General features: G+C 38.0%; 1 protein-coding gene and 1 pseudogene across 1 annotated transcript; both read left to right on the top strand.

Annotated features, from left to right (window-relative positions):
• The first annotated feature begins 730 nt into the window (after positions 1 to 730).
• Positions 731 to 2,331, top strand: LOC133085323 (glutamate dehydrogenase 1, mitochondrial-like; annotated as a pseudogene).
• Positions 2,332 to 12,859: 10,528 nt separating this feature from the next.
• On the top strand, positions 12,860 to 13,922 carry LOC133084671 (olfactory receptor 11H4-like). Its single transcript, XM_061181462.1, is given in 3 exon segments — positions 12,860 to 13,247; positions 13,250 to 13,528; positions 13,531 to 13,922. Coding segments are annotated over 3 exon segments (1,059 nt in total).
• Positions 13,923 to 15,727: the final 1,805 nt, after the last annotated feature.

Consider the following 15,727-nt stretch of genomic DNA (forward strand, 5'->3'; position numbering starts at 1 on the left):
AACACTGATGAAAGAAATCAAAGATGACAAACAGATGGAGAGATATACCATGTTCTTGGATTGGAAGAATCAACATTGTGAAAATGACTATAATACCCAAAGCAATCTACAGATTCAATGCAATCCCTATCAAATTACCAATGGCATTTTTCACAGAACTAGAACAAAACATCTTAAAATTTGTATGGAGACACAAAAGACCCCAAAGAGCCAAAGCAATCTTGAGAAAGAAAAACGGAGCTGGAGGAATCAGGCTCCCTGACTTCGGACTATACTACAAAGCTACAGTAATCAAGACAATATGGTACTGGCACAAAAACAGAAATATAGATCAATGGAACAGGGTAGAAAGCCCAGAGATAAACCCACACACATATGGTCACCTTATCTTTGATAAAGGAGGCAAGAATATACAATGGAGAAAAGACAGCCTCTTCAATAAGTGGTGCTGGGAAAACTAGACAGCTATATGTAAAAGAATGAAATTAGAACAGTCCCTAACACCATACACAAAAATAAACTCAAAATGGATTAAAAACCTAAATGTAAGGCCAGACACTATAAAATTCTTAGAGGAAAACATAGGCAGAACACTCTATGACATAAATCACAGCAAGATCCTCTTTGACCCACCTCCTAGAGAAATGGAAATAAAAACAAAACTCAACAAATGGGACCTAATGAAACTTAAAAGCTTTTGCACAGCAAAGGAAACCATAAACAAGACCCCAACTTCTTCAAAATGGTGGAAAGCTTCTTCGACCACGGCACCAGCATCATGGAGGACAAGCTGGTGGAGGACCTCAAGACCCAGGACAGCGAGGAACAGAAGAGGAACTGGGTGCGTGGCATCCTCCGGATCATCAAGCCCTGCAACCATACGCTGAGCCTGTCCTTTCCCATCCAGCATGACGACGGCTCCTGGGAGGTCATCGAAGACTACCAGGCCCAGCAGAGCCAGCACCACACGCCCTGCAAGGGAGGTATCCATTACAGCACTGATGTGAGTGTAGATGAAGTAAAAGCTCTGGCTTCTCTGATGACATATAAGTGTGTAGTGGTTGATGTGTCATTTGGGGGTGCCAAAGCTGGTGTTAAGATCAATCCCAAGAACTATACTGATAATGAGTTGGAAAAGATCACAAGGAGGTTCACCACGGAGCTGGCAAAAAAGGGCTTTATTGGTCCTGGCATTGATGTGCCTGCCCCAGACATGAGCACAGGCAAGAGGCAGATGTCCTGGATTGCTGACACCTATGCTAGCACCATAGGGCACTATGATATTAATGCCCATGCCTGTGTTACCGGTAAGCCCATCAGTCAGGGTGGAATCCACGGATGGATCTCTGCTACTGGTCGGGGAATTTTCCATGGGATTGAAAACTTCATCAATGAAGCTTCTTAATGAGTATTTTAGGAATGACACCAGGATTTGGAGATAAAACATTTGTTGTTCAGGGATTTGGTAATGTGGGCCTGCACTCTATGAGATATTTACATCGTTTCGGTGCTAAATGTGTTGGTGTTGGTGAATCTGACAGGAGCATATGGAATCCAGATGGTAATGACCCAAAGGAACTGGAAGACTTCAAATTGCAACACGGAACAATCCTGGGCTTCCCCAAAGCAAAGATCTAGGAAGCGAGCATCTTGGAGGCAGACTGTGACATATTGATCCCTGCTGCCATAGAGAAGCAGCTGACCAAGTCCAATGCACCCAGAGTCAAAACCAAGATCATTGCTGAAGATGCCAACAGACCGACAACTCCAGAAGCTGATAAGATTTTCCTAGAGAGGAACATCATGGTTATTCTAGATCTCTACTGGAGGAGTAACAGTATCTTACTTTGAGTGGCTGAAGAATCTAAATCATGCCAGCTATGGCCGTTTGACCTTCAAATATGAAAGGGATTCTAACTACCATTTACTCATGTCTGTTCAAGAGAGTTTGGAAAGGAAACTTGGAAAGCACGTTGGAACTATTCCCATTGTACCCACAGCAGAGTTCCAAGACAGGATATCGGGTGCCTCTGAGAAAGACATTGTGCACTCTGGCTTAGCTTACACCATGGAGTGCTCTGCCAGGCAAATCATGGGCACAGCCATGAAGTATAACCTGGGATTGGACCTGAGAACAGCTGCCTATGTCAACGCCATCGAGAAAGTCTTCAAGGTGTACAATGAAGCTGGTGTGACCTTCACATAGACTGGACCGGACTGCAGCTGACTTCTTCACTACCCTCTTCACCTCTTCATCTGCAGACCTATCACAAGTTTACATGTAACCGCAGAAATCTCTCTCTCATGACTTAATAGATAATGGACACCATTCTCAACAAGTCAATCCAAATCAGCCCCTTAAGAAAAAAGTTAGGGGACCACATATAAGCTAATAAGTGATAGCAGAAATTAGCTATGTCAGAGAGCCGTTTGGGTATTTTGCCTTTAAATAAAGTCTTTTCCCTCTGCCTGTGCTGCCTTGCTCCATGGCTGTTTCCCAGCACAGTCAGCTGTAGCCCTGGGAAAGCTCCTTTTGTCCAAGAGTAGTCAGTCACTTGCCACTTCAGCTCTGGACAGATCTATCAGGTGCTTTGACACATTTAAGAAGGAGGTATATGGCATTTTCAGGAGGTAGCATGGTCCTCAAGTGAGTTATTGGTATTTTACATCAGCCAAATAACTCAATTTTACAGGTTACAAACAAAAAAAACTTTCTCTTTATGCATTTTATTCTTTTAGAATAAAGTAAGTACATGCTGCTGTAATAAAATCACTTAACAAGCCTAAACTTGACTCAAGCAGTGAATGCCTGTAAACATAATAAATGAAAAAAGCTAGTATTTTTATAACATAAAACAGTATCATTTATAACTTGACAGTTGCATATTGTCATCCAGCAAAAATAAAAAGCCCGGCAGAGAATTAAGTTATCTTCATACCTGCAAATGATGGAGGCTATTTTTGTTAAGACTGTCGGAATTTACTAACCACAATTACGACATATAGTCCAAAGAATGCAGTAACCTCCTTATCATGTTAATTAATTGTCCTCTTTTGAAGATCTATTGTGTTGACTAATTGAACAATAATTCAAGTAGAGTGTCCCAGAAAAAAACCACTTGCGCTCCCTCTTTGGAGTCTGGCTGGCTGCTCTGAGCATTGCCAATGGTCCCGACTCGCCCTGACTTTGTGTCCTCATTTAGAGGCCTTGTCTTCTACACATGGCTTCATTCCCAGTGGGCTGGAAACAATCTGGAGTTGTGTTTTGTTTGGGAGTTGTTTGGCCAGGGCCTTTTGAACAGTAGTGTCCCAATGAAGTACTCGATAATATTTATGTAAGAATGAGCTTTTCTTTTTTTAACAATAATATCCTTTCAGAAATTTGTACCTACTTTGTAACGGCATGACTTAACCTGGTGACAAAAGCAGTTATTAAAAAGACTACCTTTTCAAAAAAAAGAAAAAACAAAAGACACAGGCAACCCAATGTTCATTGCAGCACTATTTACAATAGCCAGGTCATGGAAGCAACCTAAATGCCCACTGACAGACAAATGGATAAAGAAGATGTGGTACATATATATAATGGAATATTACTCAGTCATAAAAAGGAATGAAATTGGGTCATTTGTAGAGACGTGGATGGACCTAGAGACTGTCATACAGAGTGAAGTAAGTCAGAAAGAGAAAAACAAATACTGTATATTAACACATATATGTGGAATCTAGAAAAATGGTACAGATGAACCAGTTTGCAAGGCAGAAATAGAAACACAGATGTAGAGAACAAACGTATGGACACCAAGGGGGGACACTGGCGGGGGGGTGGTGGTGGTAGGATGAATTGGGAGATTGGGACTGACATATATACATTAATATGTATAAAATAGATAACTAATAAGAACCTGCTGTATAAAAAAATAAATTAATTTAATTTAATTAAAAAAAGAAACATGAGCAATAGAGAAATTAAAAAAAAGGTGAATGGATAAAGAAGATGTGGTATACATATACAATGGAATACTACTCAGCCATAAAAATGAGTGAAATTTTGCCATTTGCAACAACATGGATGGACCCGGAGGGTATTAAGCTTAGTGAAATAAGACAGAGAAAGACAAATACTGTATGTTATCACTTATATGTGGAATCTAAAAAATAAAACAAATGAATGAATATAACAAAACAGAAACAGATTCCCAGATATAGAGTACAAACTAGTAGTTACCAGTGGGGATAGGGAATGGGGGAGGGGCAAGATAGGAGTAGGGGTTTAAGAGGTACAAACTACTATGTATAAAATATATATATATTGTATATATTGTACAGCACAGGGAATATAGCCAATATTGTACAGCACAGGGAATATAGCCAATATTTCATAACAACTTTAAGTGGAATATAATCTCTAAAAACTTTGAATCACTATACTGTACACCTGAAACTAATAGAGTATTGTAAATCAACTATACCTCAATAAAAATAAAATTTTTAATTAATTAATTTTTTAATGCAAAAATAAGAAAACAAACCAAACAAATGAGCTAAAGATCTAAATAGACACTTCACCAAAGAAGTCATACAGATGGCAGATAAGCATATGAAAAGATGTTCCAAATCATATGTAATCAGAGAAATGCAAATTAAAACAATAATGAGATACCACTACATACTTATTAGAATGGTCAAAACCCAGAACACTGATAAGATCAAATGCTGGAGAGGATGTGGAGCAACAGGAACTCTCACACATTGCTGGTTGGGAATGCAAAATGGTACAGCCAGTTCAGAAAACTATTTGGAGGTTTCTTACAAAGTTAAGCATTCTCTTACCATATGATCCAGCGACAGCATTCCTGGGTTTTTACCCAAAATAGTTGAAAACTTATGTCCACACAAAAACCTGCACGCAGATATTTATAGCAGCTTTAGTCATTATTGCCAAAATTTGGAAGCAACTGAGATGTCCTTCAGCAGGTGAACAGATAATAAACTGTGGTACATCCAGCAATGGAATATTATTCAATGCTAAAAAGAAATATGCTATCAAACCATGAAAAGACATGCAGGAATCTTAAATGCATATTACTAAGTGAAATAAGCCAATCTTAATAAGGCTGCAAACTATATGATTCCAACTATGACATCCTGAAAAGGGCAAAACTATGGAGACAATAAATACTAACTCTGGGAAAGGCAGGGGCCTTTCCACAGAGTTTCTCATGATTGAAACCATACCGCTCACGGTTTGCAACTTTCCCCTCAGGAAAACATTAGTGACAGCGAAAGGAGGAAATGTTAAAAGTGCTCAAACCACGAGATTAAAAATCTTAACACCGAATTGATACGGATGTTCACGCCTCAGTACCTCAGGGTTGACCAGCCTCTCTCCTCATCTCCCCACAGGAAAATGACAGCTCAGTCCTGCTCTTCCTCCACAGACCCCCGGGCGCCCTCCTGTGGCGGAGACCCGCGTGCCTGACGGGCGCGCTGACGTCACCGTGCGCGGGGAGGCGGGTGGCGGATTTCCGGGCGGGGGGTGGGGGGCGGATTCCCGGCGCCCGACCCCAGCGGCCTGTTAGCATCTCCTGTCCGTGTTGCTGCTCTCCAGTTTGAGGTGAATGCCAGGCTGCTGCCCTGCTTGCCTGTTTACTGCGCCAGCACTGCGGTGTACAGCCCTGAAGCATCTACTTTTTTTCCCCTCATTTTTCCCCTACGGTAATAAATCCCACTATGGAGACCCAAAAAGAAAAAAAAAAAAAATTAATGCTTGCCAGGAGTGGAGGAAAGGTGTTGGAAAAATGAGTAGGCAGAATACAGAGGATTTTTAGGGCAGTGAGAATATTCTGTATGTTATTATAATGAAGGATATGTGACCAAAACTATAGAATGTACACCAGGAGTGGACTTTGGGTGATTATGATGTGTCAATGCAGCTTCATCCTTGGTGAAAAATGTACCACTCTGAGGAGTGATGTCAATAAAGGGGGAAGCTAGGTATATGTGTGGGTAAGGGATATATTGGAAATCTCTGTGCCTTCCTCGCAGTTTTGTTGTAAACCTAAAACTGCTCTAAAAAAAAAAATGGTCTTAAAAAAAGGCTATAGACTTCTATCAGAAAATATAGTAGATATAAATGATCTCCCCCAATAAAGAACTAGAAGTATAATAAAATATGTACTATACCAGCCCAATGATGACACATAAGGAACAAGATACTGTGAGAAATAACATAAACGATGAACAGGTCAGATCAATAAATAAAACTTTTAATTTCAGAATAAAACATCTTTGAGGATCCTAGATTCCAAGGCAAAAAAGGAAGCAAAATAAATTATTTTGTTCTAATTATATAATAAGACAATATAAATCAAAGAAGCAAAATTTTACATAGCATGATACTTCAAAAAGAATTTATTCAATTAGGTCTCCCATGATTTTATCTAAAAATTTATTTTTTACAACTTTCTTTAAAAGGTAATATGTGGCAGAAAATGCACAAAACACATATGTAAAGTATAATGAGTTAATGAATAATTATAAAGCAAATATCCAATAGCCACTGCAGAAGACAAGAACTAGGACACTGTAAGTCTTTTTTTATCATATCTATTTCTCCCACTAATATCTATTGTAAACTTCTTTGCTTTATAATTTTTATTTATCTACTAAGAAAGTTTAGATTTACCTGTTTTAAAACTTTACATAAAAGGAATCATATTTAATACATTCTGTTTTTTACTGTATTGATATTTATTTTCACTCTATATATAGTAAAATTCACTCCTTGAATTAACTTCACTTTGACCAATTTTTGCTTCTGTATTTTGAAGCTCTGTTGTTTGGTATGTCATACATTTGGAATAGTTATATCTTCCTGAAGAAATGACCCCTTTTGAATCATTCCATATCCTACTTTATTCTTGGTAATATTCCTCATTCTGAAGTCTGCTTTGTCTGATGTTAATATAGCTCCTCCAACTTTTTTTTCATTAATATGGCATATATCTTTTTCTAGTACTTTACTTTTAATCTATCTATTTTTTTAATTTAAAGTGGATTTCTTGTAGACAGCATATTATTGTCTTGCTTTTTTCCCCAATGCATATTTTTCCCCTGTGTACAATTGGTTTCTTTAGACCATTTATATTTAATCTAATTTATGATATGGTTAGATTAAAATCTACCATTTTGCTAGCTGCATTCTATATTTATTCTATCTTTCCAGTTCTTTTTTTGCCTCTTTTTCTGTCTTCTTTTGGCTTCTTTTTATTAATTCATTTTGACTACCTTATTGCCTTATTATTTGTATCTCTTTTCTAATTTTTTTTAAATGGTTCTAGGATCTACAATATACATATTTATTTAATCACAGTCTAACTGCAAATAATATTATACTACTTCATATGTTGTATAAGGGATTTAGACCAATGTATTCCCAATAGCTCACTCTCATTCTTTGGGCTACTTTTTTTTGTCATGGATTTTACTTTTATGCTATAAACATACAAAATATTACTACTATATATATTTCTTTTATTTCACTTCCAGTGCTTTTCATTTCTTTGGTGAAACCATGTGTCTGTCTGATATAATATTCCTTCTGCCTGAAAAAGTTAAACATGCATAGTGCAGGTCTACTGGCAATAAATTCTCTCAGTTTGTATGAGAAAGTATATACTTCTTCATTTTTTTCCAGCTTATTGAGGTATGGTTGATAAAGTAAAATTGTATATATTTAAGTCGTACAATGAGGTTTTTTAAGATATATATAACATGGTGATTTAATATATGTATACATTATGAAACGATTACCACCTCAAGTTAATTAACACATCGAATATCTCACATAGTTACCTTTTTTGTGTGGTGAGAACACTTAAGATCTACTCTCCTAGCAAATTTCAAGTACAGTACAATATTATTAATTATAGTTCACCAGGTTGTATCTTAGATCCCCAGAACTTATTCATTTTTCAACTGAAAGTTTATACCTGTTGACCAACACCTCCCCACCTCTCCCACCTCCCAGCCCCTGGCGTTCACCATTCAGAGAACTGGTTTGATGAGTTCAACTTTTTAGAGTTCATGTATAAGTGAAATCATGTGGTATTTGTCTTTCTGTGTTTGACTTACTTCACTTAGCATAATGTCGTCCGCATTCACCAGTGTTGTTGCAAATGTCACTATTTCCTTCTTTTTCATGCCTATTTCCTTCTTTTTCATGAACACTACTCTATAGCTTTGGCTATTTGGGTCTTTTGTGGTTTCATAGAAAATTTAGGCTTGTTTTCATTTCTGTGAACAATGCCATTGGAATTTTGATAGGGATTGCATTGAATCTACAGATGACTTTGGGCAGTATGGACATTTTAACAATATTAATTCGTCCAATCCATGAACACAGGCTATCTTTCTATTTATTTGTGTCTTCTTCAATTTCTTTCATCAATGTCTTATAGCAGGGGTCCCCAACCCCCGGGCCACAGACCAGTACCAGTTCATGGCCTGTTAGGAACCAGGCCACACAGCAGGAGGTGAGTGGCGGGTGAGCGAGTGAAGCTTCATCTGCATTTACAGCGGCTCCCCATCACTCGCATTACCACCTGAGCTCCGCCTCCTGTCAGATCAGCGGCAGCATTAGATTCTCATAGGAGCGTGAACCCTACTGTGAACTGTGCATGCAAGGGATCTAGGTTGCACGCTCCTTATGAGAATCTAATGCCTGATGATCTGAGGTGGAGTTGAGGCAGTGATGCTAGCACTGGGGAGCAGCTGCAAATACAGATTATCATGAGCAGAGAGGTTTGACTGCACAGAAACCATAATAAATCTATTGCTTGCAGACTCAGTGGCAAATGACACTTAAGCTGCATCTGGCAGCAGGATTTATACTGGCAAGTGAGTTGATGTACTTCAATTGTACAGCTGCATCTGGTGGCAGGCTTTAGGTCAGAATAGGACACTTATTTTAGTCTGCGTATGGCCTGCCCATTATTTTATTTACCACTTCTGTCCAAGCCTCTTTCCCGCACTGTGCACTTGTCTCAGTCAGTTTTGGTAAGCCCACAAGCTAACCCTAGCCAAAATGAATAAAAATCAAACATCACTGGAGAGCTTCTTTGAAAAGGGGGAAAGACCCAATGATGAGACAGCAGAAGACTCTAAGACTGCCAACAAAAAGAAAGCTGCATTTAAAAGAAAATACCAAGAGTCCTACTTAAACCTACTTAAACCCAAATAGCAAAAACAATCCTGAGAAAGAAGAAGAAAGCTGGAGGCATCATACTTCTTGATTTCAAGCTATACTACAAAGCTATAGGAGTCAAAACAGTATGGTACTGGCATAAAAATAGACACATAGACCAATGGAACAAAATCGAGAGCCCAGAAATCAACCCTCATATATATAGCCAACTAATATTTGACAAGGAAGCCAAGAATACTCAGTGGGAAATCAAGAGTGTCACTGAATATCAAGTTCACTTACAAGCTGCTCCAGTACCCATCAGTGAAGATTTTCTCATTGATCATCACTCACCTTTCCCTAGAAGTCTTATTTTACAGAAGTGGTTTAAGAGGACCCTAGGAAGAAACCCCAGTTCTTTTAGAAGAAACAAAAGACCAATGATTAAAACTCTCTTCTCACATTTGCACTGGTTTCCAATTCCCCATTCTTAGAAAGTGAAATCAGAATGGAAACTGACAATTTGACTAGATAAGTCAATTAAATGGCTTCTGCCATCTTGGGTTGCCTTCCATCATCTTGGATTGCCTTCCATAGCAAGGAAGGTCATTCCACATCATGACCAGGTCATGCAAGGCAGTTCCTACTTAGTACAAGCCACCTGGTCATTACAGTGAAGGACTCCAGGAAATTTTAGTGGATTTAATTTTAAAGTGAACAACAGAAAACAGTTTTCTGTTTCTCTGTGTTGTAGCACTTCATTTAAGATAGAGAAGAAATATTTGTTCACAAACATGTCTCAGTTTCAGAATTAGAGTCATGGGCAAAACTTCCATTTATTGTACTGATCCCCACAGAGGGTTGTTCCTTAATGGAATGCAATCTCTGCAGTGAAAAGCCTCCTGAAATTTACTCAGTATTTCCCCCTGGATTCTGTTTCCTTAACTCTAGCCACCCCCTAGGAGCTAATCTACTAAAACCTAGATAAGCCCCAAAGATTGAAAAGAGGTGGCACTCCAGAGGAAATGAGGAAGCCACCAAGACCACTTGGGGAGAGACATGGAGTTTTAGAGTAATCCCTGAGAGGAAACATGGATTAAAAGAAGCTTCATATGTTAACTGTCTCAGCAAACTTCTAGAAAACAAGTCTCTGGAGCCTCCAGAAATGAAGGAAGTCTAGTGGACCACATAAAATGCCCTCACCTGGAGTTCTCCTCATCCAAGCCAATGAAGAAGAGATGCATTTATATTCAACTCCACTGTGCCCATCCCTGTCTCCAAGCTGAACCAGGAAATCCATCACTGTATGTAAGAGAAAAGGACCAATTGTCCATATTACAACCACTGCTATTATATACCACAGAGTGCATCTTACTTTACAAATCTGATTAGTCATTGTTCCTCTGTAGTAGTATAGTGTAAACATTCCATATATGAACATAGAACATTTATGTTCATTGGATAAAAAGTCACACACCCTCTGTAAAGCCTATGTGTAAAATGAACAGTTAAAATAGATCATCTGCATCATTTCTTTCCAATTCTATGATTTTATGATTATTAGGGACCATCTTTCTAAAAGCAAACTCACATTCCAGGAGTAATCAGGTGGTATACTCTTCTCTCAGACTGTCTGAGAAGACAGCATACCAAGTGAAGAACATTTGGAAGGAAGCTATTTAATCAAGCTATTATTCTTGAGGTGGGTGGACTGATGAGCTGACTGGTTGGCTGGTTGGTTGGTTTCTTGTATTGGAAAGGAGAGTATGAAAAAACTGGTCCCTTAGGCTTGTTATCATATAATGATTTATAAATCCCAAAAGTGTGAGGAACAGTGTGTTTATGGCATAAAATGGTGGATAGGCCATTCTAATACCCTAACTATTCCCAGCAAGTAATTTTGGAGGCTTTGAAGGGTGAAGTTATGAAGAACTTAATGGAGTCAGTTTATTCCATCAGTGGTTAAAATAAAAATTGATTACTCTGGCTTTTCTATTAAGCTTCCCACCCTTTGATCATCTCACTACTTATCTACATATTCACCAAGGACTGCAGGGAAAATAATGTTGCTGCTAATAAATCTTATAGGGTATGTTGACAGAAAAGATTAAATGAGATGTGAAGTTGTCAGTATATAATGGAGAGTGTCCTGAACTGTTATTCACACTAATCAGACATAGCTCATTTTTTCAGAAAGAAGGACAGGAAGAATAGATCTCATGTTTCTAGTTTTTAGTTTAAATCTGTGAGCTTGGACTTAATTCCTGACCTGTAGCAGAGAAAATGATTTATTTATGCTTTGTAAATAACAGTCTGGGAATAATTTATTGAGCACCTTATTCAGTGAAGGTGGTAAACAGATATCTTTTGAATTCAATATTGATTGGAAAACTGGACAGCTTTGGACTTGGATGCTCAATCTTCCTTTTTTATGCTTCCTTAAAAACCACCAACAGGGGACTAGTCCAAATCTTTTTTCCTAAGTATCATACATAATCGTTCTTTCAAACTCTCTATTCTCCTTTGCCTTTCAAATTTCTTATCTCCTATCCCTAACAAAGTTATGACTGGTGACTTCCAATATACAAGGCAAGAGATCTGAATTTAACAAGAAAACTCAATATTGAAACTATTATTTTTAAGACTCAATCAGTGCTTTTTTAATATTAATCAATTACAAGATTACTGTTTTATACACAAAGATTTATACATTTTTTATTCAATTTTTAAATGCTACTGAAAAGTACATGCCTGTCCAAATATTTGAAAATGTCCTCTCTTCCTTTTCAGAGAACAAAATTGATTTTACCAGATAAAATTGCAGATAAAACCCCATTGATCTCAGATCCCTTTATTTGTTTTTATCATCCAAAAATACTTACTAAATGAACTAAACCTCTGTATTGAAACACCATTTTCTTTATCTAGGTAGGATCTGAATATAAAAAGTAAGGTAGTTCATTTTTGTATAGTATGAGTAAAAAATATAAAAATAAACATAAATAGGGATATTTTTAAAATAATACTCTCACATTCTTTAAAGCAAATATTTATGATATACTGGACCTTTTGTATTTTTTTAAGGCATCACTCAACTGGTTAGAGTGATATTTTAAAAGAAAATTTTAAAGGAAAACTTAGAAACAGCCTTGAGTCTTGAGTGTAGTGATGTCTGTCACAATTAACTCAGTTGATTAGGCCATTCTGAAAAGCTAGCATTCTGGAGTAATTTTTATCTCCACGTGTAAGTCAACTAATTCTGTTCTGTTGCCAAAGGCTTAGCTCAACCTCAGACCAGCTGTCCTCAAAATATCTGTTGTTGTTGATTAACAAGTTATGCTGAATAAGAGAAAGTGGATGAGTTTGTGCATGAAGACCCATAATCAACTTTAGAAAAACAGACCAAAATCAGAAAGGGTCTTCTTAAGGATCAAAATTAAAAAGAAATAAATTTATACCACTGGTTGTACAAACTGATGTGGATCTTGCTGCATTGGTTTATAGCAAAATAATACTGAGATTTAGATCCACAGTCAATTCAAAATAAGGTGAGATTTAATCCCACCTGGTTTCAAAATAGCTCATCTATTCAATATTTTCCTGTAAGGTTTAAGTTCCCTTTCAATAAAATCCTAAAGATATGTAGGAAGCAAAGCAACTTGGGTTACACTCATGTCTTTCTTCTTCATAGATTTAAGACCCATGAACAGGTCGGCAACATGCATTGTGACTGAATTTGTTCTCCTGGGATTTCCTGGTCGCTGGGAGATACAGATTTTTCTCTTCTCACTGTTTTTGGTGGTTTATGCCTTGGCTTTGCTGGGGAATGGAGCCATTATCTGTGCAGTGAGATGGGACCCACGACTACACTCCCCTATGTACTTTCTGTTGGGAAACTTTGCCTTCCTGGAGATCTGGTATGTTTCCTCCACTGTTCCTAACATGCTAGTCAACATTCTCTCCAAAACCAAGGCCATCTCATTTTCTGGCTGCTTCCTCCAGTTCCATTTCTTCTTTTCCCTGGGCACAGCTGAATGTCTCTTCCTGGCAGTAATTGTGTATCATTTGCCATCTGCCACCCACTGCAGTACCCCACCATCATGACTAGGAAGCTCTGTGGAACGCTGGTGTCCCTCTGCTGGCTCATTGGATTCCTTGGCTACCCAATCCCCATTTTTTTCATCTCCCAACTCCCCTTCTGTGGACCCAATATCATTGATCACTTCCTGTGTGACATGGACCCACTGATGTCTCTGTCCTGTGCTCCAGCCCCCATTACTGAATTTATTTTCTATACTCAGAGTTCCTTTGTCCTCTTTTTCACTATTACGTAGATTCTTCGATCTATACCCTGTTGTTCAGAGCTGTTTTTCAGGCCCCTTCTGCAGCTGGCCGGAGAAAGGACTTTTCCATCTGTGGTTCTCATTTAGCTGTGGTGTCTCTTTTCTATGGGACAGTCATGGTGATGTATGTGAGTCCTACATATGGCATCTCAACTTTGATGCAGAAAATTCTCACACTGGTATATTCAATAATGATTCCTTTCCTTAATCCCCTGATCTACAGTCTTTGTAATAAGGACATGAAACTTGCCCTGAGAAATGTCCTGTTTGGAATGAGAATTAGTCAAAATTCACAAGCCAAAGATGTGTCATACTTCCAAGTTCTAATGAAGAATAAGGTGGAGATGTGTAAGTTCTTTCAATGGTCTTTTGTCCTCATTCTGACTAGTTAGAGGCCATGGTTTTTTTCCTGGAAGTGTGCTCATCTTAAATACCTATGATGACTACTCAAACCCTAATTCATTGGATTTGGACATGCACTAAAATTTTTTTAAAGGCTGTCCTTATTGAAATGATAAGATGGGATTGCTATATGAGGGAAACTAGAATTTCCTGAAAGATTTTTTTTTAATAAATTTGTTTATTTATTTATTTATTTTTTGGCTGCATTGGGCCTTCATTGCTGCACACGGGCTTTCTCTAGTTGCAGTGAGCGGGGACTACGGGGACTACTTTTCATCGTAGTGTGTGGGCTTCTCATTGTGGTGGCTTCTCCTTGTTGTGGAGCACGGACTCTAGGCACCCGGGCTTCAGTAGTTGTGGCACGCAGGCTCAGCAGTTGTGGCTCGCAGGCGCTAGAGCGCAGGCTCAGTAGTTGTGGTGCACAGGCTTAGTTGGAACGTGGCATGTGGGATCTTCCCAGACCAGGGCTTGAACCCGTGTCCCCTGCATTGGCAGGTGGATTCTTAACCACTGCACCACCAAGGAAGTCCCTCCTAAAAGATTTATCATAAGTTTTAGGACAAGCCTAATGACTTTTACCAAATGGTTAAAGGTACAGTGACTTTTTTAACATTTTTATTTAAGTATAATTGATATACAAAGACTGCACATGTTTAATATATTTTAAACGTGCAGTGACTTTTTTTTCCTTTTACAAAGAGTATCCTTTTTTTTTAAATTGAAGTATAGTTGATTTACAATGTTGTGTTAGTTTCTGGTGTACAGCAAAGTGATTCAGTAATACATATATATACATATTCTTTTTCATATTCTTTTCCATATGGTTTATTACAGGATATTGAAAATAGTTCCCTGTGTTATACATAGGACTTTATTGTTTATCTATTTTATATATAGCAGTTTGTATCAAGGTGCAGTGACTTTTAAAAACCATGAGACCTTTCTATAATCTTTAAGAGACACTTCTTTCTTATACCTGGTCTAACAATCTCATCTAAATACACTTTCTCTCTATTAAAAGAAATAGAGAAAAAAAACTCTCTCAACCAGAAGAAACTCTTTCAACAAATTTTCTTAGAGATATAGTTCCTTTGTGGTAATTTTGAAATAAAACTTGAATACATGCTAAATAATAACTTGTTGAAGTTGCTTTTAACATTTCTGTTATTATAAGTACCACACTGTAGTGTAATTTATTTATTTACATGCACTTCCCCTTGAGGGAGCTCCTTGAGGACAGCAACTGCCTTTTTCATTTCTGGATTCCCAACACACAGTGTCAGAGAGGAAAGCAGCCCCTGGAATCTGGGAGCTGGCCTGGCACTATCAGTCAGGTCTTGGTGTAATCCTGTTGAACATAAACAAGTTCACAGAACGCCAACATTAGACAAGGTCGCTATATGAGCATGGAGCATGATGGATCAAGACAAAACAAGACCACTCTAGAATCATGTTTGAGCACAGACAAAATCAAAACACTGTCCCAACCACACAAAAAAATGACCAAACATCCCTCTCTTTAGGTTAATGTGAATGACTGCTGTCTCCTTACCAAGTAAAGCTTTAGCCCAAGTGCCTTCTAGATAACACTTAAGATACACAATCACCGAACTTCCTTCTGCTTTCTGACAGCATCCAGAGAAAATCTCTACTCCCTTCAATTCTCCCCAAAGTCAACTAACACAAACCCAAATCATATAATAAATCCCTTCTAACGTCTTTCTACTGAGATGCCCCATGTTCCTCATGGCATATGTTCTCTCTCTTTGCAAAAAGCCAATAAACCCATCTTTGT

Source organism: Eubalaena glacialis, chromosome 2, assembly GCF_028564815.1.
Source record: "Eubalaena glacialis isolate mEubGla1 chromosome 2, mEubGla1.1.hap2.+ XY, whole genome shotgun sequence".
Classification (NCBI taxonomy): Eukaryota; Metazoa; Chordata; class Mammalia; order Artiodactyla; family Balaenidae; genus Eubalaena; species Eubalaena glacialis.